Source organism: Anser cygnoides, chromosome 7 (genome assembly GCF_040182565.1).
Source record: "Anser cygnoides isolate HZ-2024a breed goose chromosome 7, Taihu_goose_T2T_genome, whole genome shotgun sequence".
NCBI lineage: Eukaryota > Metazoa > Chordata > Aves > Anseriformes > Anatidae > Anser > Anser cygnoides.
In genome coordinates, this window is record NC_089879.1 from 22963089 (window position 1) to 22990137 (window position 27049).

At 39.9% G+C, this 27049-nt stretch overlaps 1 protein-coding gene across 20 annotated transcripts in view; it reads right to left on the reverse strand.

Annotated features, from left to right (window-relative positions):
- The window catches only part of PCDH15 (protocadherin related 15), a 738695-nt gene that overhangs the window by 137785 nt on the left and 573861 nt on the right, over positions 1 to 27049 (reverse strand). For all 20 annotated transcript variants that reach the window (XM_067000244.1, XM_067000234.1, XM_067000238.1 and 17 more), the window contains 3 exons: positions 25141 to 25220; positions 18893 to 18986; positions 2871 to 2999 (listed from right to left, as the gene is read on the reverse strand). In XM_067000244.1, coding sequence (XP_066856345.1) covers positions 2871 to 2999; positions 18893 to 18986; positions 25141 to 25220 — 303 coding nt within the window. The remainder of the gene's footprint in view (positions 1 to 2870; positions 3000 to 18892; positions 18987 to 25140; positions 25221 to 27049) is intronic.

The window sequence follows — 27049 nt, forward strand, 5'->3', positions numbered from 1 at the left end:
CACTTGCTTGGAAATGGCTTCCAGCAGGCTCTGCTATCTTCCTAGAGACCCATGCCAGGCTCACCAGCTTGGAGTTACCTGATTCTTCCTTCCTGTCATCCCCAAAGATGAGTGTGATGTTTGCTTTTTCCCAGTTGTAAGGAACCACACTCCTGGGCACCTTTTAAAGATGACAAATAAGCACTCCTGCAGCAATACCAGTTAACATGAGCACCTTTGGATGCATCTCATCCGCTCCCATTATGTCTGGCTTATTTTCCTACGCAGCCCGTAACTTCATCTTTGTCTAGGATGAAGGTAATCCTTTCCTCCTCCAGACTGACACTGGGCTCAGGTAGCCGAGAGTCCCCATAGCTTACCAGTAAAAAAACCTGAGGCACCAAAGTTGTGGAGCACCTTTTCCGTAACCCTCACCACCAGGTCCTCTACCTCAATGAGCAGTGGGGCCCACACCTTTAATCTTAAGCCAAAAATATCTTGCTGTGGTTTTCCTCATGTAAAATGCGAAGTACACATTCAAAAGGGAAAGAGACCCCACAAAACCTGTTTATTTTTTATTTAATCTGTATCAGTGCTTACTATGGTGGATTTCAGCTGTTTGAAATGAATATAATAGAGGAGATTCTGAAAAGGAGGCTTGTCAGTCAAGCAGCTTAATTCTTAGCATTGAAAACACAACAGATAGTAAGTACTACCTTCTTTTACCAAGCTATTTTCATTTAAAATAGGCATTTATATTTTAACTACATTACAGCTTCTGTACAAAACACATTCCCATAGAAACCTCTCCCACACCTACTGTGGTTCTAATGTCCTATGAAGGACAACAACGGTAACAAAAGCTGCTTTGTTGTTTAAAGACGACTCTCCCTAAACAACAACACAGCTACGTCTAAAGGCTAATCATCCTCACTTCAGTAATTTCACTGAGTCCAAAAAATAATTCCAAATGCCCAAATCGCTCCGTTCTATGCTATTTGCATGAATATGAAACATTAGAATCTACATCCCATCTGTATCTGCAGCACAAAGAGAAAGCTTCTTCCATCCAGAGGCTGACAATTAGGACTGGTGATAAACATGAGAATAAATGATATAGCGAGTTTCTTTCATTCCACAAGAAGGAATAAGCTATCAAAAGGTTTCATTAAATATTTTCATTTCAACACAACTTAGAAATTATGCTAATTTATTAGAGAGAGGTTCTGTTGTAATGGCATATTTTCTTTTATAATTCCATCTAAACTAAAAACAAAGCCGATACAGTGTTTTTAAAGATTATTGCACCTTGAGGGCACCAAGAAAAACACAACATGGATTTTAAAGATATTTGGTACTGATTTAAAACATTGAGTCCATATGTTTTAGGATAAATGATAAATGACTACATAAGATGAATAATGACAAAAATAGATTTATGGAAACAGATTTAAGCACAGGGATCTTAATTTCTACACATGCAAGAATTCAAAACAGTCTTTGACAGGACTGATATTTCAGTTCAGCATAACAAAAGTAGGAAATCTCTAGTGCTCATCAGTGTTGAGGAAAGTTGCTTCTCTTTAAAATTACACGTGAGCTTGGACAACTTCACAGTAGTACCTACTTTAATGGTACCAGGTCACACAGCAAGCAGAGCATAGACATGCAGAACCTCCTCAGTATAAGTACAAGTGAGACTGTATTGAAGGAGCCTAAAACCATAACATATAACTTGAATGAAATCAAACTTCATGAGTAAGTAACAAAAGCAGAAGGAAAGGCAAACCCATCCCAAAGAAGCAATTTTTCAACATATAAATACCAGGAAACAAGTGAAGTCAAGTTCACTCAAAAAAGAATACAAAATTAACAAGCAGCATGATACTTGAGAAACACTTGTGGATACCTTACTGAATAATATAAATTTGGAAAGAAACGTGGTTATTATTGTTATATGCCTTTGCCCCTTTCAATGCTACCCGAAATGTCTTCTATCTGATGGTATTGTTAAGACAGCAGTTAAGGTATTCTTAAGACAGCTCCTGTTTTCTAATGACAGAGTTGCTATTGGGAAGAAAGGCAGATGGTTGTGCCAAAATCCCTGAAAAACCTTGCTTCCAACTTCATCTTGTGCTTACAGCTCACATTAATCCAGCCTTTATGCTAACCCCTCACTGAGGGAAATATGAAACACTTGACATTCAACTACAAGTTCAAAACACCAATTCATACTTTCTTTCACCTGCCATTAGGAAAAACTGACTCTGCCAAAAAGATGATGCATGTTTCACGTGACTGAATCTGCAATGGGTAGTCCAGAAGACCTACACATGCTGTAAAAATTTACACAGCTTCAAATCACTTAAATTAACAATACCCAAAAGCATAATCTATTTTTACAACACCTAATGAATTATTACGGTCAACGCATTAACTATTTTCCTCTTTGATACTATAGAAATTTTCTACGTAGGACAATCTTCCATACATACACATAATTTATTCAGTATATTATAGAAATGTTGTAAAAAAATAATCAGTAACAGTATAAAAATGTGGCGACAATATTGTAACACTGTAAATCTGTTATAAGCAAGCTTTTACAGTGGTGTGCATCTACAAAACCAGTCTTCTGATTAGCTTTTTTTAAATGAAAAAGCCTTTTTGACCTATTAAGCATGAAGATGAACATTAATTCTGTATTTCAAAGCCCAGGAAATTACTTTAACTTTTAACATAAATATGTCTGACGATAGAGGGTTTGTGTTTAAACTTCAGACATTTTGATGCAACTTTGTGTAAGGTATAAATATCTTAGTCTCTTTCCTAATAGTCTGGACAGATTAGGTAATAAAATAAACAATTTAACTCTGCAGTTAATAACTTACCCTTACTTGACCAACAAAAGCATTGGCTTCCTCTTCCTGTACAGACAGGTTTTTAGGTAGAAACATATCAAAAATTGGTCCATTGTCATTTACATCCGTCACCACTATATTAACAGTAGCAGTTGAAGTCTGCAGAGAAAGATAAAATTATGAATAATTACCTTTACTTTACAATTTCACAGATGACAACTGACTAGCAACTTTACTGCTGTGTATTAGATCTACCTAGTACAGAAACACAAGTAAACAGATAATCTTTTTTTTTGGCATGTTTTTGTGAAACAGGAAGCATTATTCCCTTGAAGAGTTTATTTTTTGCCTTATAAGAAAAGGAAGGAAAACAGGCTAGAGACTGACTACTGTATTAGAGATGCATAAAATACATCAGATGTGTTTTGTCTAAAGTGATATTTTAAGGGTTTCAGGATCTTTAATTCTGGGGTGGGGAACCTAAAAATATCAAAATTTGCCAGGACCTTGGAAAGAAATTAGTTATTTTACTAATCAATGTATACTACTGTGATGATTAGCTTAGATGAGTAGTCAGCCTCTTAGTTGGCACAGTCATGCTACCACAGCTCCGTGGTGAGTTCATCTGACTGTAGCTCACAGATCTCTATCATCCTTCATCCACATCAGGCTGACATGCTGTAAAGCATTAGCACATCAGCTATAATACAAAGAGAGGTGCCTAATGGAAACAGTGTAATTAACTACATTTTAAACTCATACATTTAAACAAAATGTGTCTGTGCTTCCTACTGAAATTTCCTAAGCAACTTCAAGAAATTGGAGTGTGAAACACTTTGTTGGCAGATCTTCACAGCCTGAGTTAGATCCCTTTTCAGCAGTCCTATACAGTATTTCGGTCACAAAACAACAGTATTTTAAATAAATTCAGGAGCTGCTAAAACCTTTGCTACCAGAGATGCTTTTACTCCACATATTCAGATCTAGCATAGCAGCAAGTTATCATTATGAACTGTAGTTTCAGTTTATCACCAATTTTGGCTATAATAGTAATTAAGGTAAAAACTAACAATATCTACCTCATGCAGTTGGTTATTTTGGAATATAGCTAAGCATCAAAGTCTCTTTCTTCTCTGTTTCTCAACTTTAACTGTTTTGCATTGAGGCAAAATACCTCAGTTTGAGCTTCATGAATTTATACATTGTGGCAACAACACAACCAAGACTTTGCTTTATACTCTATAAATACCAAAGAGTTGCAGCTAATAATACACATTTTTGTGACCTGTGACAGAGGCTGTAAAGAGAAGGAATGAACAGCCCTCGTCATCAACCAGGGAAAAGAGAAGCACTACGGCGCAAAAACCACGGTAAGGAAATTGGAATTATACACCAGGAAAACCTTTCACTGCAAGAACAGAGAAACGCTGGCACAAGCAGTGCAGGGAGGCTCTGTCCCCAGCAGCAGGACACATCTGTCACGCCCAGCAGCAGTGATGGCTGATGCCGTGGAGGAGCACTGACGGGCAGGCTAACCTGGTGTTGGAACCCCGCGTTGTTAGTCTGACAGGGCTTCTTCCAGTGCTTTATTCAGTTCGCATACAAACAGAATCATTGTATTCGACCAACGCAGCCTGGTAGCCAAGTTTGTAAAGGGAGACAGATGATGGAAACACAGGCATGAAGCCTAACACTGACGCCATACTACTGCGGATTGCTAGTGATGGTTTCCCGGACTGTTATGTACTGTTCCCCCAGTGACAGTAATATTTGTAACAATGTCTATGCTGCAGCCACTGCTACTGTGAATTGCAGTGTAAAATCAAGCAGAGGAGATTAAATCAGCTTTCCTGTGCTGTACGTAGATGCCTACTGATACTGAGCTACCCTCACGCCAAGCTACATCGGATGAAATGTGTATGGCATTACCGTTCAGGTAACTTCACGGTGCAGACCTAACTGCTGAGAAGTACCCTCCTTGAGGCACAAGGCTAACCAACCTGTTAAAAACCTCACAGGTTCCATAATCTTAAAGAAAACCCTTAACTGCCCTGCCCCCTTAAAAAGCAAACACAACCACAACAAAAGCCCAAACATAAGTCTAGAAACACTCCTCTCTGCATCTTTTCAATGTACGTGCAGGCAGAGGAAAACACACCTCTGAGAAAAGGAGATGTGATGTTTGTTTGAAAGAACGTATCTGTTGGCTGCCCAAGGAATTGAGTTGCTATCATTTCTTCTATCCACCGGGCTGCATCAAAATATGAATAAAATACAATCTAGAAAAACTTACGCCTAATTGTTTTGGAAGTACTTTGTTCCCCTCTCCAAACTTCTATCCTAAATCTGAATATACTGTTTATTTTCAAATCCTCATATTGAGGCTTGTTCCATCTGGAACCTCACGGTTTCAGAGCAAGAGGGGCAGAACCATTTTTTCATCGTTACCTGCATTCTTTTTGCTGTGGCAGGCAAAAGGCAATACAAGAATGCCTACTGCTCCCCCATCTGAAATAAAGATGCCCTTTCATTTCGGTTTGCCACTGACAATACAAGCTGCATTCTGTTTTCCTAATCCAATAATCAGAAATGGGTGTTGAATGAACTTGCAATGAAATTAAATATATTTTGAATATGGCATAGTTTCAGATAGCTGCTTAGGAGAGAGAGCCCATTCATAAACCCAAATTGCTAAGACTGATGCTACCATTTTAACATTCTTTCCAGGAACCCTGACAGCTATAGAGCTCATGGCCATCTCTGGAGTCTATCTTTTCTGAAACATCTTCTGGTGCAGTACCTCCTTCATGCAGACCTACACCTTCGCTGGTCCCTACAAGTAAATGTCCATAATATATACAGAATATCATTATTTTTATAAAGGGCCAGGCTCCTAGTATTTGCCACAGAGGAAAAGCATGCAGATTAGCACTTGCGAAGGACAACTCCTTTACTCAAACCTACTCACTGTCTTAATAGTACCTGGTCATGCTTTCATTGCTGTGTTGCCAGGTCAATCTGATAACTTACTCTCTGCAGGAGTGATCCTGTAACAAGTCAAACTCCTTCACCTTCCAAATCCTCAGATTTGGCAAGCAGCCCAGTCACTGGTATTGGAGTCAGCTGTCTCTCTTCCACGGCAATACACGTGGCTGTTGTTTGCAAGAAGGCCTTTGTACTTCACTGAGGTGCTACCTGTGTGAGCAGGCTTCCTTACCAATCCTGGCTACTGGCACAGCAAAGAGCAGAGCCCAAACAAACACAGGTGGCACGAATAGTAACCACGCACAATGCAGCTCTTCCGGAGAGAGCTTCTCTATAGTTTCTTGCACAGAGCCAAATACAGAAAACAGACCTGTTCCACAATAAGCATCATCTAATAACAACTTAATACTTAAATAGTAACTAACAGAGAATATTCTGCAACAGCAAAAGATGCATTCAGGCTGGCTTCTTATATCAGTTTGCATTCAGTTATTTGTTAATTGTTGCTGAAACTGCCATTCCTATATTCAGTGTATATAAGGAAAATGTACTTTGCCATTCGTGCATCATTGTCAACACAAAACACACTCCCGAACATTTGCTCTGATGATGTGGAACGTGCATCGAACATAAATCAATCTTCCTAAGCTAACTTCATTCTACAGAATAGAGGATAATAAAAACTCTTAGATTTAATAAACTGGGAGAACTATGGCATGGAAAACATTGGCTTAATAAAGTACTTCTCCTTTTGAAAAAGATTTCTTTTCCATTGAAGAGAATTTTAATGGGCTATATCTGATAATCTGTGGTATGTTTACTCCTGACAACGCTGAATCAACCCACAGCAGCTCTCAGAACAGCTGCCAGAACACGCTTTTGCATCTGATAACTTCTGAATCAAGTGCTGAAAGCAAAATTATTGCTGCGATTTACTTACAGGTTTAACTTCTGCACATAAGTGCATGTCAATGGATGTGTGGAGGCTCCCATTTATTTCAGATAAACACAGCAACACGTTATGGGGAACTCTTATGAACACCTCTCCCGAAGGACAGCGTTTTTCTAAACCCAAGTTACTCTCTGCTCTGGAAGCATGCTATTATTAATAATACGATCCTGTTGTATTACTTTATATCTTGAACAAAAAAAGGGACTTTTCTTCCCTTCGAGTATTCTTGAAACCCAGTCATAGCATTATCAGAAATGTAGAGCTTACTGAAATGCTGGTATAAATCTAGAAGGGGTCATTTGAGTAAGTGCCAACGGAGACTCGGATTTCCCCTAGGAGAAGGTAGAGAAATAGGAAGGCTAAGCTCTGCTTAACACAACCTTGATTTTAAGATCTTCTTTGACATCTTTATCAAGGACCAAGATGAGATGACGATGATCACTCTGAAGTTTGCAGGTGACACCACACTGAGGGAGTGGCAATACAGAAAACAGTCAAATTGCAAGGAGAGGATCAGACTGAATATAAGGCATACCTTTACCCCATGAGGACAAAAATGACATCTTTTCAGTGTGATAAAGGAAGTGTTTTCTATATGGTATTGCAAGAGCAAAAGCAACTGCTTTGCTCTTGTTTGTCTTTGCAATGTAGACAGGTACTGTTTGTCTTTGCAATGTAGACAGCATTCCCTAAATAAGACCACAAAGGATCTCATTTTTGATGCCTTTATATTATTTGACAGGGTTTACTTGAGAAATGCAAAACCAACTACCACCCTTCATATGCAGAAGTCAGGCTGAAGGGTTCCTTGAGTTATTCTATAAAATATAGTTATTCTGCAATGTAGAATATGGCATTTTATTGGAGAAGAGAGGAGATTCCAGGTCAGACTAAACCCCCAGGGCAAGAAAGGAGTGCAAAGATTAAAGAGTACTTGCTTAGCTTAGTTTTACAAGAAAAACGGAAAGTTTGCAGCATTTTGTAAGAAGGGAGAGAAGTAGACAGTAGAAGAGATGTGAAATTGTTCCCAATGCTTCTGTTATCCAAGGATTTAGTATTTTTCAAATTGATTACAACTCTTTTACTTATCTTAAGAATCCTACCTTACCTGCTTGCCAATGCTGCCATAGAAGACAGCACTCCACCTATTACTGAGCATCAAAGTTAAACTCAAAAAAGTAGTATCATCGCAAAGCAGTAATATTTTATTGAGATATCAACTGGGAAAATTATTTTATAATATTTTATGTTCATCCTATGCTTTCAAGAGTATTTGTAGTAAAATGACCATTTCAAACATATTCACATTTTTCTGTTAGTCACAATTTAGCTAATTATCAAACGTGGATCAATTCAGTGGCAGGATCGCCAAGAGAATTATTCATAACAAGCTCCGGGTTAGCAGCAGCAATGCCTCTGTGTTCTCTTCTTTTACTTCATTAACAAGACACTTGGAACTGAGAAAGAATATGGGGAACACTCCAAGACTTTTCTTGATATTTTATCCTAATTCTGGAAACATGCCTTATCCCTCTGATGGAATAAGCCAATCTTTTACATGAAGCAGTAGTCGGTTGACTACCTTTATTTCTTTAAGATGCGTAGAGCAGCAGTTCTGCCATTACCATCAGGAACTGCAATAATCAAAGATATATAAAAAAAAAAAATCAACAGTTCTGTATCCACGTTAGATGGCTCCACAGTTTTGCTTATGCTCACTGCAAGCTACAGCTTCAGACTGACATGCTGTTTAGCCATTCTTACACAAGTTGAAAAAATCATAGTGCCTTATTCGGAACTGCAGCGTGGAGCAGCACTGATAACATCATGATCATCTGCCCTGTGTATAATGTAAAAAGTCAACACCACCTCTGAAATCACATTGACTAAATAATTATTGCTTTAAAGTTATGTTTGTTCAGGGCTAGCCCTAACCTCTTCTCAGTCTGTCACTGGAACCAAAAATAACAAAGCAAGTACACTGCGGGTCACATCCTTCTCGACAGCAGCCAAGGTAACCACTTGGCACATCAGCCAATGCGGGAGGACACCAGGGTACTGAATACATGCTTTGGGGATAAGGAGCATGCTGCAGAGAGGATAAAAGTAAACACGCTGAGAAAGGGTTACTGTACTTCGTATGGAGCTCAGTTGCCTGCATCGTTACAGAAGCTTATCATTTCTTATCAGCATTTTCAACTGCAGGTGGCTGTGGCTGCCTGAGATCGCTCTCAGTGCCACTTAAACTGTGCTTTGTTTTCTATGCAAGCAGTGTAACTTCTGCCAAGGCAGCCTAGTGCAGACAGAGATGGGGATGCTTTTGTCACAAGTCATCACATCAAAATCTTAAGGCGGTAACGATGAGCACCAGCAGCTATGAGAGCAATGTATACCTTTGAGTATCAAAGAAGCAAAATTTGTATTGAGAGAAAGACAAGTTCCAATCGGGTGCCCATTTACTTTTGCAAAGCCAGCTTTCTTGTCTTGTTAGTTGGGAAAAAGGACAGCTGTACTACACATCTCAGAGCCTCAACATGTAAGAAAAACATTAATTTCTCTTCATTCACCAGTTCTTATACTTCAAAAGTGCAGCAACATATCTGGAACCTACATCCCAGCTCCCATAACCTATATGTGGCAGACTAAACTGAAGGCAATGCTTGGAATTACCATCAGCAATGAAGATATTTACTTGCAAAGCTTGGGAAAAATTAATAGATGATGTAAATATATTTGAAAAAATCAGTTGCAGCTAGAATCTTTCAAATCGCCCTCACAACGCATTGCTCATTACACTCTTTGTAATGAAAGCAAATAGTAATCAAATTTCTTATGGAATTAGGAAAAGCTGCAGTGTTTTCCAGAGGACCTTAAACGAAACAGTAAGACAGGAGCCTCTCAAGAAACAGAGTTGTTTTGCTAAGCTCTTCAGATATGCTTAATTGCAACTTCAAGTCTTTAAACAAACTTGAGTGGTTCCCCAAAGTAATGACAGAGAGACCTAATTCACAATTGGTTTTGTAGATCGACTGAATGGGGCCTCCTCACACATGTACCAAGTTAATACAGGTAAGGACAAATTTGGCTGTTTTTAAAACTGGCCTTTTCTAAAAAAAATATTTGTCAAGTGTGGTTTGGAAAGCAGTTTTGAATTTAGTACTGGAAATTCATGCATGGCAAAAAGTAGTACAGCTTCATACCAGGCAGCTCCTATTTATTATTGAAGTGAACTGTGTTTACTTCTGTTTTGTAATAAGCCTAAGTCAAACTAAAGACCATCAGCTGCAATTTATAGCTGTCTTAGGGCCAATAAAATAGTTCTTACATTGCTCAGCAAAGAATTATATATAAGTGTAACATTTACATAGCCTCCACAAATATCTTATGTCCTAAGTACACCAGGCCCCGATAAATGTTACGGATGATAAATCTGAAGGAAATTTCACTTGTGACTTAGTGTACGCTGCCATTTAAATGGAGATTGGAAATTGATGAGAGCATTCTTTGCCTTGGAGAGGAAACATTCTCAGCTCTGATGTCAAGCAAGTTTATTAATTTAGACAAACTCTAAGACAAATGCTATCATCTCTAGATATAAGTAGTTTGCAAATAATAAGATCTGAGGCAAAGCCCAGGGCCTTATTTGATCAAAAAAAGAAACTGTAAATAATGATTCTGATTTACATATCAGGACTTATCTATATTAAATTCAAGAGAACTGCACTTAAATTATGATATTCAAAATAATAGCCATTCCCTACATGGCAGGAGAAACAGCTGCTCAGATCTTAAGTTACTGGGAGCAATAAGAACCAGAATAAAATATAGAAGAAATGTTTAATAACAGGCAAATTGCTATGGCATCCACGTTCAGTGCTCCACAAGTGTGGCAGCCTGAAGAATGACACTGCTAATAGGACTCCAATAATTATTGGTAATGAAGGACGACAATGGAGTGCCAACGACGAAAAATTGATGGGTAAATAGGACAGGCCAACAACTGACAATGGAGTCAGAGCTCCAGACCTCTGTGCCTTACTGTGGAACAGGAAGAGCACTGACCTGCTGTCCAAGCAGCTGAAAAGCATCTCGATATCACAGGAATGAAATACTTCTGTGCCTATGAGATGAAACAGCAGTGGCTGGTAGCTTATATCACAAGCTATATATGCACAGGGTAAATGACCCAAATTTAGAGCCTACTGTGTGCTGCATCCACAGCACCCGAGATAGATAGAGGTTAATGTACAGATTAGGCTACATTTGTTGTGCAGGCTGGCAGGGACAAAGCTGTGGAAAACCTGGACTACACCTTAACTAAAAGTGCAGGATTCAGCATCTTGATCACAAAAGCGTAAAGCTACAGTACCTCTATCAATACCTTTAGATCATAAAACCAAACCTGACAACTTCTAAACAGGGGAGAAACATGAGGTGTTGTAGCCTTCAGCTGCAATTCTCCCAGCTTCCTTGCACAAGTTATTTATTTACTTAAAAGCAGACTTCACTGTTGCTGAAACTTGGTGCAGAACTGTTTCTCACCTTAAAATAATGAAAGTCATATTTGAAGACAGAATTACAATCAGCACAAAATCTTTGATGGAAAACTGTCAATCTACTTCATGAGGGTTATTTAAATCACCCCTTCCCTGTCAACATTTGAAATGAAAACCTTTATAGGGAATATAATCCACACAATGCAAGGAGAGAAGCTGTACAAACACTGGAAGTTTGGGAGTCTCCTAAAGCTTGCTCAAAGACAGCTGTTACATCATAAAAACATGCTGATGGTCAGGGAGAAACCTTTTCTCCTAGAAGAGGAAATCTGGCCAGGCAAAGTCTTCATTTGTAAACTGAAAATTACAGATCAGAAAAAAAAAATAAGGCTGCCTGATATGAAGCACATAACTTGTCAGGAAAATAGTAACAGGCAGTGTTTTTTTTAGTTACAATATATATTGTTAATATTAAAGCCATTTGAAGGGGAGTTCTTTAGGGGAGGAGATACAGAATTATCTGTTTATTGTTCCTTTTCATGTATTTAAGAAGTATTAATTCCCACTGCTCCAAAAGATCAAAATAAATGTGCTACATCAAGGTAATACTAAAGTTCCACAATACAAATGGATTCCATTGATTTTTTTATTGTTTTGCAATCATGCTTTACTGATTACAGAAATGTCAGTTTAGTAGAAACCTTTTTAAATACTTGTATATACAAGCCTTTGTGCATATAAAATCTCTTCAATGAGTATTTACTGTAAGAGCTGTGCATCCTTTTTTCTTAATAGATAATGGAACTGATATGAAGCAGATACAGCTAATACAGCAGTAACAGAAAATTTACTGTAATTAACTCTCAGTATGCTATTCAAGTAGTAACACTCTACCTAAATTACCTTCATCTAGTGCTACCTGTTGGTTCCAAGCAATGTAATTATTTCAAGCGTCAGGGGAGATGGATGCTCTAAATTATTAGTGATCTTCTCAGATGACTGAAATACCCAAGTATAACCTCCATGATGAAACACACACTGCACTGAAATAAGGCTACTTATGTTTCACTCTGTGACTGAAAGCCCACTTGAAATGTCTGCTCTGATCCAGAAGGAGAAGCAGCGAGGAGGAACATCGCTTGGTGTCTGCACCATCCACACCAACGCGCCGCGGGGTCCTGGCAGAGCACAGCTCTGCCTACGATCTAGGGCACAACAGCTTTTATTCCATTTTCAGTTACAGCCTGTGGCAATGATTTAGCTACATCACGATCTGAACAAACACTAGTTTTCAACGGCTGGTCCTCCTGAGGGCATTGCTGTGGCCAAGAGACTTACTGTGACCATGAACGTCTGACCATGAGCACCACCACCCTTGTGCATGCTGCAGCCAGCAGTATGTTTGCCAAGTAGCTCAAATCTAAGTCCCGCTGATTTAAGCTCCTGTACTGACTACAGCTCAAACACACATATATCTTAGCTGGTGCTTTTGTCTCCTCACAAAACATGGCCCCAAAACAGTTTTGTCAACAGCGCTAAAATGATTCCAAATTTTTTGTGAACCACTCACTGCAGAGGAAATGGGCACAGGCTGAGAGTAACAGGCAAAACCTTGGCTTTCAGAGAAACACCCCCAGAGCACGGCCGCCTCTCCTCTTCGCCACCCAGCGCAGCAATGCCTGTTACCTGAATAGCACCACCCGGACAGAGAAGCTTCTGCTAGGCTTCCAAAATGCTTCAATGACCTGGGGGTTAAGACACACTCTGGGAAAAGAGGGTAAGTGAGGATGCGTCTTCTCTGGCCTACTGGAGAATCTCAACCCTGACCAGTATTTCCTGGGTATCACAGAGCAAGTGTGACACTGGACAGATGTTGATTTGTTGCTAAAAAGGAAGGCTAGGGGTGCCTGGGAGGCTGGGAACACCCTCTGGATGGCTGACAGTTTTTAATACCTGATTACCAGCTCCTAACTGGCTTTGTGAACTAGCCACTGAGCTGTCCTGTTTTGCCAGCATTTGGGCAGTTAAAATCAAGCAAGAAGGGGTTTCTGAAGTGCTGGGTAAATATTTTCATGACTGGACATTTGTATTTGGGGGTTTGAGTTCTGCTTAAATCTCACAATGGACAGTTAAACAATACAGCAGAGCTTCCTGTATTATATATAAATGATCTAACATATACACACTTGTGCAAGCCAAAAATAAATAGCACAGAAGACTTTTTTTCTCCAAACACAAGTCATTCATACGTTTTATTTCTAGCTTCTCCCTCTGAAATGTGAAGACATGAATTCTTGCCTTGAAACCCATCCAAACACACCACAGTTTGCGAAAATGATTTTAGCTTGACATTTTTTTCATTCACCTGTCATTCTTCTACCTTCAACAACTATGCCTCATTGCTAAGGAAAATAAAAATATTTTCCTGACTACTCAACTAATGCATACTTAATTGTTTGTTGCACTGTATTGTTAACAGCGACAGGTAGTGGGTTGTGTTATTCCAAGGTCAGAGAAAAACCACAATTAACGTTAATGCTCTAGGTCGTAAGTCAGAGCAACAATAACTTAGGAAGCATAGTCGAGCATTTTAAACACTCGAGAGCATTATAAGGCATGCGAAAGTGATGCAATGGTGTCAGCCAGGCCACGTACGGCTAAATGGAAAGTCATATTGCTTTGTGAAGGCATAAGTAGGTCTGCATTAATTCTGATGGAATAAGCAGTCCCCAAAAGTCCAAAGGTGTTAACATGATTGTCAGAACACAACATTAAGCAGCTAAATAAACCTTGAGGCTCAGAATACAGAAACCTCACTACTCAGTGTCGTAAAAACATTGTTATAAGTCTCTTAGACCCTTTATTAATGAGACAGAAAAAGAAGTGAGGGGAGAAAAAAATCACCAAAAAGTTAAGGTGTGTAGAGCACAGAATTTTCATGTGAATAACTGCATTTAACAGACTTCACAATGACGATGGGAAGAGCTCGCTTGGCACAGAGAACATGGGGTACAAAAAGGAGGGCTGATACCATACTGCATACTAGTTCAATACCATATGCGGTTTACACTGCAGACATGAGCTGGCAGGGCACACAGAGCTGGCCTGGCTTGGTTGAAGCTGCAGGAGGAAGAGTTTGAGCCCTGCAAGATCAGGAATCCAATAATCTGCGGGGTTAAAAAGCCAGAAAGCCAGAGGCTGGTACCACTGTGGTGAGAGGAATGGCTGCATGCTGTGACATGGAAAGGCACCTGGAGAAAATGTTGGTCCTCGAGAGAGTGGTGCTGGGGCTGCTGTACCTCAAGGACAATTGTGATCCTTGGTGGAAAGTCTCCTGCTGCCCCCACGTGCTGCCCTCCAAACTATCAGAGACACCAGAAGCAGGAAAAAAAAAAGATCCATCTCCAAGGAGACACCATGGTTTTCTGATATAAACTAGTTAAAAAGAAAAGGTCCTCCATGACATTTCACTGACATTGAAATCCACGGCCTTAGCAAGAACAGTTTGCCATGATAACAGCTAGGAAATTTAAATGAATCCCTGACCCGGGAGGAACCTTTCTAGCAGTAGAGTACATCCAAAAGAGCTGGAAATCAAAAAACCGTGCAAAGACGCAAGGAAACCTTGCAATTTAGCCAAAAACGCTATTGCCTTGCATAGAAAAAACATGCAGATTTAATTGGCTGAGTTGTCCTGTTTCATCTATTTGTTAAACAAGGTGAGGGATTTTTACATCCTCATTTGTGATAATGACCTGGCAAAAAGCAAACCCAGCCAACTCCTTACCCTTCTGTTTTGTGTAGTGTCACTAGAATATTCGTATGCAGGAGAATTTACGTCAGCTTGCCAAGTGAGCCATACTGCAGGACAATTTTTAGAACAGATGTGCACCACCACCAGCAGAAAGAGTATCATAACAAGAGGAAACGGGTACAGCTAGGTGAGAGAAAGTCTTGAAGACCCCAAACCAAGCAGCAGAAAAGGGAACACACACAAGCTAGACAGTGTGACCACGTTACACTGTGAGAACAATTAACAGACATGTGCCGATATAAAACTAGTTAAAAAAACATATGAGGAAGGAAATCAGATAAAGAGATCTTTTTCAGTGTTATTATTGTAACAACAACATAACTATCCATCAAGAATATTCAGTACCAAAGAGCCAAGTGAGCTGCTGGTGTTTTGCTCATCCTTCTGCTTGTCAGGTGATTGTTGTACTAGTTCAGAACTTCTACACTTACTGAGAAATGATGAGCTTTATCCTTGTGCTGAGAAACCATTAATACCTTTCTCTGGGTTCTAATTATTTGATTTCCTTGTGGGACTTCTCTTGGTATTTTCTCTAAAAAAGAAAAAAAGCACTAAAAAAAAATATTGAAATTTTCATAGTTACAACTGCTTTTCAGAATGCTACTGTTCATATTCCCACACCCATAGGAGCTCTAGCCCTGCCTTCACTGGACTAGATGATGCATGAAGAATAAAAGGAGAGTTCGTTCCTTGAACGCCATGGCCACTACTCGCTTCAGCCTCACCAGGCTTAAGTAGCAATGACTTTGCTGCAACACATAGCTGACCCCGCATCAGCACAGTTCAGATAGAACAGTAATGAAGCCTTCCAGTTCCTTTTACAGAATCTTGTAACAGTTTGGGTTGGAAGGGACCTCAAAGACCATCTGGTTCCTGCCCCCAGCCATGGGCAGGGACACCACCCACTAGATCAGGTTTCCCAGGGCCTCATCCAGCCTGGTCCTGAACACTTCCAGGGATGGGGCCTCCACAGCTTCTCTGGGCAGCCTGTTCAGTGCCTCATCTCCCTGAGTGAAGAATTTCCTCCTGACCTCTAATCTAAATTTCCCCTCTATCAGCTTAAAACCATTCCCCCTTGTCCTGTCATTATCTGCCCAAGCAAAAAGTTGCTCTCCATCTTTTTTATGAGCCTAATCTTTTTTTTATATATTTCTGGTGGTTTTTACATGGTTGAGCCTCAAAAGCCGTATCTCGCCTTACATACACCTATTTTATGTTAAGCAGCAAGCCATGATTAACTGCAGTTCTGTTAAAAATACCAACTGTTCTTCTCTGAGTGTTAAGACAGGTCAGATGTCCAGTTAAGTTCCAAGACAGAGGTAATTAATCTCTAGATGAAAGGAGAAGGAAAATATTTTCAGTAGCCTTTCTATGCCCTAGATAGTATTTCAGCAGTGTAGCACAGTGCAAAACCAAAAGCAAATCTTTTATTTAAATACTCAGATTTCACAACTGGAAGTTTGAGTTGAAAGCAAGTGATCTCACAGCTATGAAGAATGGAGAATAGTTCAGAAGTAATAAAAATACAAATATTGAGATAATTACTGAAGAGAGCTGTAGCCAGATTTTTAATGGTAAAAAAGGGCAGGTTCTGTTACAGTAATTCCATAGTGCCATGGAAGTGTGTAAAGGATCTAAAACTTTACAAATACTTAGAGGAAAAAAATCTGAATAAATATTGAGCAAGAAGGCAAGTGCCTTCTTGCTGAAGAAGCTAAAATGGGGAGAAAAAGCATACCACAGACATCATACACAATATTTTCCTTCTGCAGCAGTAAAGACTGGGTGAGTAAGGGTCCAAAACACAAAGCTTTCATGATATGTCCTTAAACTGCCGTTCTTAAAGCTGAACACTGGCTTCTGAAGTAGCCCAGATAATGTGGATATATTATTTGACATCTGGCCTTACAAAGAGTAATTTTAAGGTCAGATAATTAGAAACTTCTCCTCCATTTATGCTATCGTTCCATGGCATGGAGTCCAGAGCAGAATGGGTGCACTCCCATTTATCTTGCACACCCTAACTACAGTACATTCCCTCTGTTGGGACTGCTGCAGGCTTTTAGAAAATGCGATTCCATTGCCTCTGCTTGATAAAGAAATACTTTAAAAAATCCCTGTTTGTTTGTTTTTAATATGGAAACTGAAAATCACAATTTTATTGTGCTAGACAACTGTGAGCAACTGTGTATTCATTTGACTATGGCAGGTCACTAAGTGCATGATCAGTGCAAAAACAGAAGACAGTAGGTGAACTTCAAAATAAAGAAGTTCTGTGGTATTTTTGTTTGTTTTAAAGAGAATTAACAGCCATTTTTCCAGATTTTCCAGAAAGCTTAAAAAATCTGAAGCTGGTGTAGTGGGTTTACATGGCAAGGTTTTGGTAGCAGGGGGCCATAGGGGTGGCTTCTGTGAGAAGGATCTAGAAGCTGCCCCATGTTTGGTAAGGGCCCCACTGCTGACCAGATCCGAGACAATAAGCGATGTTGTTTTGCGCCTCTGTGAGAGCATATTTAAGACAGGGAAAAAAAAAGCTGCGCCACACAGCAGCTGGGAGAGTGAGAGGAGTGGGGAACAGCCTTGCAGGCTCCAAGGTCGGAGAAGAAGGAGCGGGAGAGGTGCTCCAGGCGCCGGACCAGAAGTCCCCTGCGGCCTGTGGTGAGGGACCATGGTGAAGCAGGCTGTCCCCCTGCAGCCCATGGAGGAGACCACGGTGGAGCAGGTGGACCTGCACCGACGGAGGCTGCGGCCTGTGGAAGACCCCTGCCGGAGCAGATCCCGGGCCGGACCTGTAGCCCGTGGAGAGGAGCCCACGCAGGAGCAGGTGAGCTGGCAGGAGCTGCTGCCCGTGGGGGATCCAGGTTGGAGCAGTTTGCTCCTGAGGGATGGACCCCGTGGTACGGACCCATATCTGGAGCAGTTCTTGAAGAGCTGCTGCCTGTGGGCAGCCCACGCTGGATCAGTTCGGGAAGGACTGCATCCCGTGGGAGGGACCCCACAGCACAGGGGACGAGAGTGACCGAGAAGGAGCAGCGGAGAAGCAGCGCTATAGACTGACCATAACCCCCATTCCCCTGTTCTCCTGCGCTGCTTGGGGGGAGGAGGTGGAAGAGGGTGGATGGGGGGGAAGGTGCTTTTGGTTTCTTTCCTTTGTTTCTCGTTTCTCTAGCTTGTTAGTAATAAGCAATAAATCTTACTATCTCCCTATGCTGAGTCTGTTTTGCCCGTCACGATAATTAGTGTGCGATCTCCTTGTCCGTATCTCAACTCTTGAGCCCTTTTCATCATATTTTCTCCCTGTTCCTCTTTGAGGAAGGGGAGTGAGAGAGCGGTTGTGGTGGAGCTCAGCCGCCCACCCGAGTAAAACCACCACAGCTGGGCAGTGCTTTCATTTGTAAATTCTGAAAAAACGGTCAATGCAGGTAAAGTACAAATCTACAGGATAGCTGCCCACATAACTCATCTTCAAAAAGGGTAGGAAGGAAGACTGGATATTTAATAGCAAGTAGAAGAAACAGTAAGGGGATGCACATATCTGAATAATGCTAAACTTTGACTGCATTGGTTCTTGTTACAGATTAACAAAAATGCAGAAGTAGCAGCCAAATCATTTTCTTTCAGGACCAAGGAACATAGCAATACACAGCAGTTTGCTACACAAACCCTCTTAGATAAAGGAAAATTGTTGCAGATTAGATATATATTTGCTCAAGATCCATATAAAAGATATACAATTGGACCATTTCAAAGTACCCAGCTACATGTCATAACAGCCTATTTTCTTAAACTTTCAGAGGAAACTCACCCCATCTGGTCTGCCATCCGAGGCTGTAACAATCAGAATATAGCGATCAGTGCTTTCTCTGTCCAAGGGCTTTCCTAAGGCTAGCAGTCCAGAACTAGTGATAAAACAAAAACACAAAATGTTATCACAACAACAGGTTTAAAATTTCCAAGAGCACTTTTGTTCCACTACTTTGCATTACACGAATATTTCCCTTCGAGCAAGTTAATAAGCTTTTAGGCTTTGTTATTACTGAAAGCATGTTTTCTATAGGTACGAACTAATAAAAATGATAAGCCAGTTCCTAATACTTTCCACTTCAGTACATGTATAATTCGGGATTAAAATAACAACTTAGTGCTATACAGGATTATACAAAAGACAGTCCTACACAGGACACTCATTTGTTAGAAAGCTGCTGTGCTATAATAAATGAGAAGAGAGAATCACAAGCAGTCTATTAATCACAGAGGAGTCCTGATAGCCCTGATAGGATTACAGCACTAAACTTTGGGAATACGACGTGGATGGTCTTCAGTACGAACCTCCTTAGAGTTTTACAGGGAAATACTCCTTACTTGCACGTTGCATTACTGCAGTGAAAGTGCTACAGTGAGCTAGTGGCCTTTCAGTACAAGCACAGATACACCATGTTGCATAATAAAAATAATAATAAAAAATTAACATAGACATTAATGTTGTAGAGACCAACATGTAACAAATGTAACCAACAAATAACCATGATATTGTGACAATTGATGTTCATGTAAGAAGAGAAAGTGAATGAAAAGCTATTTGGAAGCCATGTGTACAAAGAATAAAATAAACAGAATGAATTAAAGTACTGTTTTGTTAGTGTTGCAAATTCAGACAAATAAAACAACTTGGATTTCATCTCCAGGATTATCTGATTTCCTCACGCAGGAGTCTGAAAGCCGCCTGGAGGTGTGCTGTAGCAAGATATGAACAAGACTGTTGTGTTGTGGACACATAATGATACTAGGGAACATTAGAAACGTATTGCTGAGTAGATAGGCCTGCAAGCTAACCTCAGCTCAACTTAACTGGCACAACTGATCCTTCTGTCACCAGTGCTCAGTGCTTGTCATTGCCTAGTTTTGGGCCTCACCAGAACGTTGCCAATTAGGTGAACGTACATCTCTGTTGCTACCCAATTCAGTCTGTTTGACAAATATGTACCAACACACAGGGATCCAGGATGGTATTTGTCCTTGTGTTACAGGGATAAGTAGCTTCTCCCATGGAACTCCAGCAAACGTGTCGTGGGCAGCACAACACATTTGCAGAACAGTGTAACATGTGGTTTTGCTGTGCCAAACCACAGGGGCTGGGATGTTGGTATGCAGTGACTTTCCTCATTATTAATGTGTGTACCAGACACAAGCATTTGTTGGCCCTAAGTGCAAGTTATATTGGTTGAGTTTGGTTAATGCTCATAACCTAACAACCTAAGCAGATACTTACTCAAAAAAAAAAAAAGTTTTATTAAACCAACAAAATAAAGCCAAACCCAAACCAAACAGAAAAGATGAAGATAACCTATAACCTATGAATGAAAAAAGATGAAGATAACCTATGTTGTTTTTTTTTTCCATTTTAGATCATAAATTTCTGCAAAGTTTCTGCTGTGACTTCTTACTCTCAGAGAAGACTTTAAACTGGTTCCACACCAACTTTTTCCAACATTGTTTTCAGCAAAGACAGATACCAGCACTTACAGACAAGCTGTTATTGCAAGCCTTTTTTTTTTTCTTCAAATAAATACTGCAGGAACAGGGGAAACAGTCAGTGGGTGAAGGGATGCAAGACACGGACTCCTTATGGCTCTTGAACAGGAGACCTTTATTGCCATTTTTCACCACTACATATACTTTCCCTGTAGCCCCATGTGCTGTCCATGCGCCCGAATCTGTCATACAATTGGTTAGAGATCCTCAGATGTGCCTTGAGCCAGCCAGCAATTGGCCACTGCCCAAAGTTCATCTTTAACACTGTGGCCAATTTACTTTATCTCCACCTTGCTCAAGTTTTTGGTTCTACCGCTGTTATCTCTGTTATCTATCCTCATTATCTCTAACTCAGGGATGTGTGAAACAGCACAAAGCTCCCTGTGAATTCCTTTCCCACAAGTGGGAGCAGAACCATTCCCCAGGGTCAACAGGTTGGCAGGTAAAACACTATCCAAGCCCAGGAATCAAACAAAAGAAAATTCAGGGGATGCTACACTGGATCCCACTCTGGATCCCACTCATTGCTATACAATTAAAATATTATGTAGCTTCCTCAAAAAAAAAAAAATCCAACTTAATTGTACCTAAATTACTTTCTGGAGGTTGGCAGAAGCCAACAGGAAACATGAATATTGTGTGTAATCTTGTAACCTAGTACATGTGAAGCTGCCACTGCCTGTCCCAAGCCAAGCACATTGTGCCAAGCAGCAGCAGAGGCCTCAGGACCTGTCATGCTTCTTTGCATGCCCTTGCCTTGGCCTGCCTGAGGTTGGTTTTTGCTTTAAACAGCAATTACCTAACAAACAGGGAATTGCTACCGATGTCGTTAGCTTTTGCTTCATTTTCTACAGCTGTGTGGTGAAACGCCTATTTTGTGGAGATGGAACTACCTAGGGAGTGGTACAGGCACGGCCTCTGGAGCGGTACAAGCGCAGGCGCCAGACAACATGAGCAGCCCTGGGCTACAAACAGCTCACCTGTGGCCAACTACCGATGAACAACCTCAGGAGCTGCACAAAATCAAAATCAGTGAAGGGTCACAATTGGAAAAAGAAAAAAAAAAAAAAAAAAGGACAAAGAGAACAATAAACAAATATCCAAATACGTAAAACACGCTTCATATGCTAATTTCAGATGTAAGCCAGACTTCCTAACAGATGGGAAGAAAAAAAGAAGTGCAGTATAGAGCATGTTAACAAACATAAAAATTACCCCAAAATGAGTCCTAGAGAAAGGAGGAAGAAACCACCAGGATCATCCATCCTCTTCCCTCCCAGGGCAGGCCTTCAGATGCTGAACACTCAGCACAGGCCTTGCTCCAGAAGGAAACTATTGCCCTGAGGACCCAGAGGGGCAGTGGCAGGGTATGTGTAACACCAGAGAAACGGTCGGATTCTAGAAAAAGTCTGCATATGCACTTATGTATGTTTTTATATATAATTATAGGAATATATGTATTTATGTAGCTATAAATCATCAAACACATATAATGTACATTATACATGTGTACTATATATCTGACTATATATGGTTAAAATTACATTTAATATATTTCATATTTATATATGTACATATTTATACATATGTATATATGCAATCTTAGCTGCTTGCCTTAGCATCATAATAATTGGGCTACTAGTAATTGCCTGATTAGACTATGAAGACCTTAATTAGAGTAACAGTAAATTCTTGGCTTTGCATTCACAGAGTGCTCCTCCTACCCATAAGGTAATGAGTGTAACAAACTGATGGGACTTCCAGCAATCTATCCTGTAATTTCTCTGTGACAAATTAATAACACCACATATCTCATCTTGTTTCCACAGTCTCATGTACTGTTTTCTGCTAGGGAATATTCAGCTGGGCTTAATTCATTATTGTTATATCACTAAATACCATTTAAGTTTTAACCTAAAATTTTCATCATTTATAAATAGCAGAAGTTGAAGTAGTAGTGATGTTACTAAGGGAATTGTGGGCCATAGGAACATTGAATGTATTATTCATGCTACACCTATCTCTGTGTTTTAACAATCCTCTTATTTCCAGGTGTTACGCAAATCCATTAGCTATCATAATTAATCTATCACATTTCAGCATTTCATCAAAAACACTGTCATAAAATATGAACAGAAGAAATTTTTAGGAAAGTAACAGTGAATAAAACATGAATCACTAATATGGTAAAATAATAATCTACAAAAAATCAAAGGTGAACCAAGAATAAAATATTGACAGCAAATACTGCTTTACTAACACACCTATAACTAAGGTCAGTTTATATAATTCATACAAACTCCTGTGTGGTAATCAAAGATTTGGATGACTTGCATTCATTTAATATCCCAGCTTTATATTACCATTTCCTCTGGTATGGAACATAAGGCACCGAATTACAACAGATTGTACTAAGGTTGCACTACCAAAGAAAAAAAGAACTAAGCCATCTCACATTCCTCCAACTGAGTTCTAGATAAAAGAGATCTAGTAAATAGATGCAAACCTGTCAATATTCACTAGCCATGCTGCCAGTTAGGGAACTATACAGCAATTAACTGAAATGTTAATGACACAAAAAAATAAGCCAGATGAGAAAAAAGAAGAGGAGATAGGTATGTTCGTGGTCTCTGCTTTGGCCTTGAAGTATCTAAAAATGCATCACATTTTGTGTAAAATAAATTCCTGCAGGAATCACAGTAACTATGCTTTGTTTAATGGTAATCCTACTTTAATATCCCATCCAGACATTTCAGCGTCTAGAAAAAAAACATGTGAATGACTGAAGAAAGCTTTGAACAAACATTTTGCAGGAAAAGACATGCAAGGATAACAGAAAGGAGAAAACACTTCAAGGAGCTCTCTCTTTTTTTAATCAAGAAGCAACAGATTAAAAAGATGAACAAACTGCTGACTGAGTTCGTGCTGAAACCCTTAATGTGCTCTGATGCTCAGACACGTATGGGGGGTGTATGAGGCTGGAGGCTTGAGGGGGTCAGGGCTCAGGGGCTGACATATGCAACACTGCCCATGGACACACAGAAGTGTGCCGTGTCTGTAGCCTTCAGAGAGTGCATCGGTGTCTTCTTGCTGCTCTCAGACTGAACTTACAGCTGTGAATTCACATGCCACCTTCATCATCTTGGCTTCTGGCTATCTCTGCACTGCTTACACCCAAAGCTAGACAACACAGGAGCTGCCTAGAGCCCGATATCTAGAGTACCCTCAAAGTAACGGCCTTGGCAGGCCACCCAAAGATGGCCAGAACTTGTGTTTTTAGGTCACACTGCTACAGAGAACTATCAGCATTCTGATGGTGCAAAGCAAACAGCGCTGTGGTAAGCACAAACTATACAAAACAGCTCACTGAGCAACCACCTCTTGGAGCATCTCTCATGCAGCCAGGTGCACTCCTCTTCAATCAACTTCTGAAGGTCACAGCGTACGACCAATCAAGTTTCTCTGTGTTAAGCAGAGGATGACCAGGGCATTGCTAGTGCAGAAACACAGATAGTGCTACAGAGCCCCGCCGTGCCGGAGCACTCCCTCTGTGTAGATGAACAAGGTACACCTTCCCTGGCCTGCACTGAAAACTCCAGCCCTAAGCAATAAATAAAACCAGCAGCCCAACATCATTTCCTGCTCTTACCACCTTGGTGAAACAGCCTTCTCTCAAAGATGTTCATTTTCTTGTCTGACAAGTCTTTATTATTACAGGGCCTATCAATATCCATGGCTAACGGCATCAGCATCTCTTGGTGTCTTCAAGGCTTTTTTCACATTGTTTCACAAGTGATTTGATTCTCCACATATGGGAGATGCAGCAGTATCTTAAGCAGTAACTTAGAGCTTATTCAGAATATACGAACCTGAACAATCTCTCCCTCACACCAAATTAGGACAGTTTTTGCAATTATACCATAAGCAAGCAAGTCCCGGGTTAGTTTTGCCCCATCATCTACCACGGGACATCACCAGCCTCCCTTCTTCCTGCAACTAAAAAAGATACTCTGGAGTGTAAATAGCAGCTGCTCGGGTAAAATAAAGGAGGAGGTAGGACACAGACAGACCTACATGGTGCTTTTAGTTCACTAACATACCCTCTCTTCCTAACTCTAAGTTGGTATTCAATTTAAGGAAAAGAGGTTTTAAAACAATGATCAAAAGACTTTCCGCTACAGACTAAAATGCTTGAAGGCAGGAATCAAAAGCAAAAATTGTCCCCATCATTAGTCAAGAGCTGCCAAGTAGAAAGGTTTTTAATTAATCCCTGGTCACTCTTCTAAATAGAATATTTCCACCTCTGTGGGCTTTACCTACTAAAGTATTTAAAATAAATAAATAGTCCCCTGTGAAAAATTATAGAGTGCAGTAGCATTCCCAGAGCTCTCATTAATGTCAGAGAGCTAATCTAAGGAAAAGCTGAATACGTCTGATTACAAGTCTTTTCTTTTGCTCTCAGCCCACATACTCATGTGATTGAAAAGTTACAAGTCTATTTTCTAAGGGTTTTCTACTTACCTTTGAGAGAGATTAAAAACTTGTTGAGGATCTCCATTCTGAATGAGGTATCTTATAGGGTCACCCTCTCTATCAAAAGCCTTTAAGAAAAAAAAAAAAAAGAGGATAAAAAGAAGTTAGAAAGTTTTTATTCTTCCTTTCAATCTCTAACCTGCAAAATTAACCCGTGAGCTTCCATTAAAGTTATCTACAGGAAAGAAGCTAATCTCTCTCTTTCTAAGGCAACATGGATAATTACAGATGAGCTACTTAAGATAAATCTGTAGCACATCAAATTCTTATCCTACAGAGAAATGACAGTATCCTAAATACAGACTTTCATATCACTACTACACATGAACACACAGCAATGCATTATAAAAATGAGGCTTTATTCAGTTACTTTTTATTTTTGTGACAAAACAGGCTGATGAGACTGATCTTGTCATTTATTTTGTTCTCATTTCTTATCCGGTTTCTTCTTTCTGTTAACTTATCAGAATCCAATCCCAAGCCTTTTCACTGATGCTCCACTAAGCAGGGTAGTCCTATCAGTATTCACCCTCCACCATAATTTGCTTTTGGACGGATGGAAATTAGGATGAGAATTTAGAAAAGAGCTATTAACAGCATCAAAGCTGTTATATTCCATCTACTAGATGGCAAAATAGCTTTGCAGAAGTTGAGTAAACTACTTCTGAAGATAAGCTTCAGCTAATCTATTTCCAAAAATGGCCCTAAATATGCCATGTAATGGTTATAATTTTTGTCATGTTTACGTACACCTTTTTCCCTAAAAGACTATCAGGTGATTGTCAGAGAAAACACTGTTTACTGAACTGTCTCACAGTTACAAACATTCAGCATTCAAAATCCAAAGTGATTAAGCATGTTATTGCAGAAAAAAAAAATACATAAAAGTACTGCTATGAGAACTGCAAGAAGGTCAAACAAGTTCAAAGAAGGGCAGATAGGAGACAAGTCAAAATGAAAAAGAAGGTAAGGAGAGGAAGCATTTTTGTGTTTTCCATCTCTCAACAACCATCCTCCTTCTTATCTAATTTTCTGTAGGCATTTGTTGTAGACCACAGTCAAGGACTCTGTATCTTTGGGCTAACCATCTGAAAATTAAAATCAGTCCTCACCCAACCTCCCACCACAACATGAAGAAAGAAGCATGGACTGCCAGTGCACAGGCAGGACAGTGAATCTAGTAAAATACCAACTTGTGTCATCCAAATACAAGCATACAGAAACCACTGGCTAAATTAGATGAAATGTAAAGAAAACACAACTATATGGGGACAGCGTCAGAAACAGTTGATGAAAAACTGTAACAGGAAGAGAAAAGAATGCAAAGGATAGTAAGAAACATTTAAGTTAGAGGAAATCTGAGGAGCAGGGAACCCTGCCACAGAATAAAAGCAGGTCAAAGCACTAACACTCTGCATTTCAGCTGCAATCAAGCAGGTAACAAAACTGTGGCAACAAAGGGGTAAAACCTCAAATTAGAATAGGGGAAGAACAAGGCAGAGAGTATGTAGATGAATAGAGCTTCTTTAAATCATCTGCTGAAATTACAGGCTGATGAAATTCATCCTAGTGTATAAAAACATAGGCTGAAGTAATCTCAAAGCCATTAACTGCCTTTTTTTTTTTTTTTTTTTGAAAACTCGCAGAGGACACACATGCTGAAGGACAAACACGAAGTACATCTTTCACAGAGGAAAGAGCCAGGAAATCACATGCTAGACAGGTAGAACTCAATTCCCATAAAACCACAAATAATCAAATTATTTGCAGGTACCTGAGATGACAATATGGAGATGGATAACAGCAAAGCTAATTTCTCAAGAACAAAATATGTCAAAGCAATCTAACTTTCTTCTACAGCCAGACAACAGGTCTTGTAAACAGGGTAAAAGCTGTG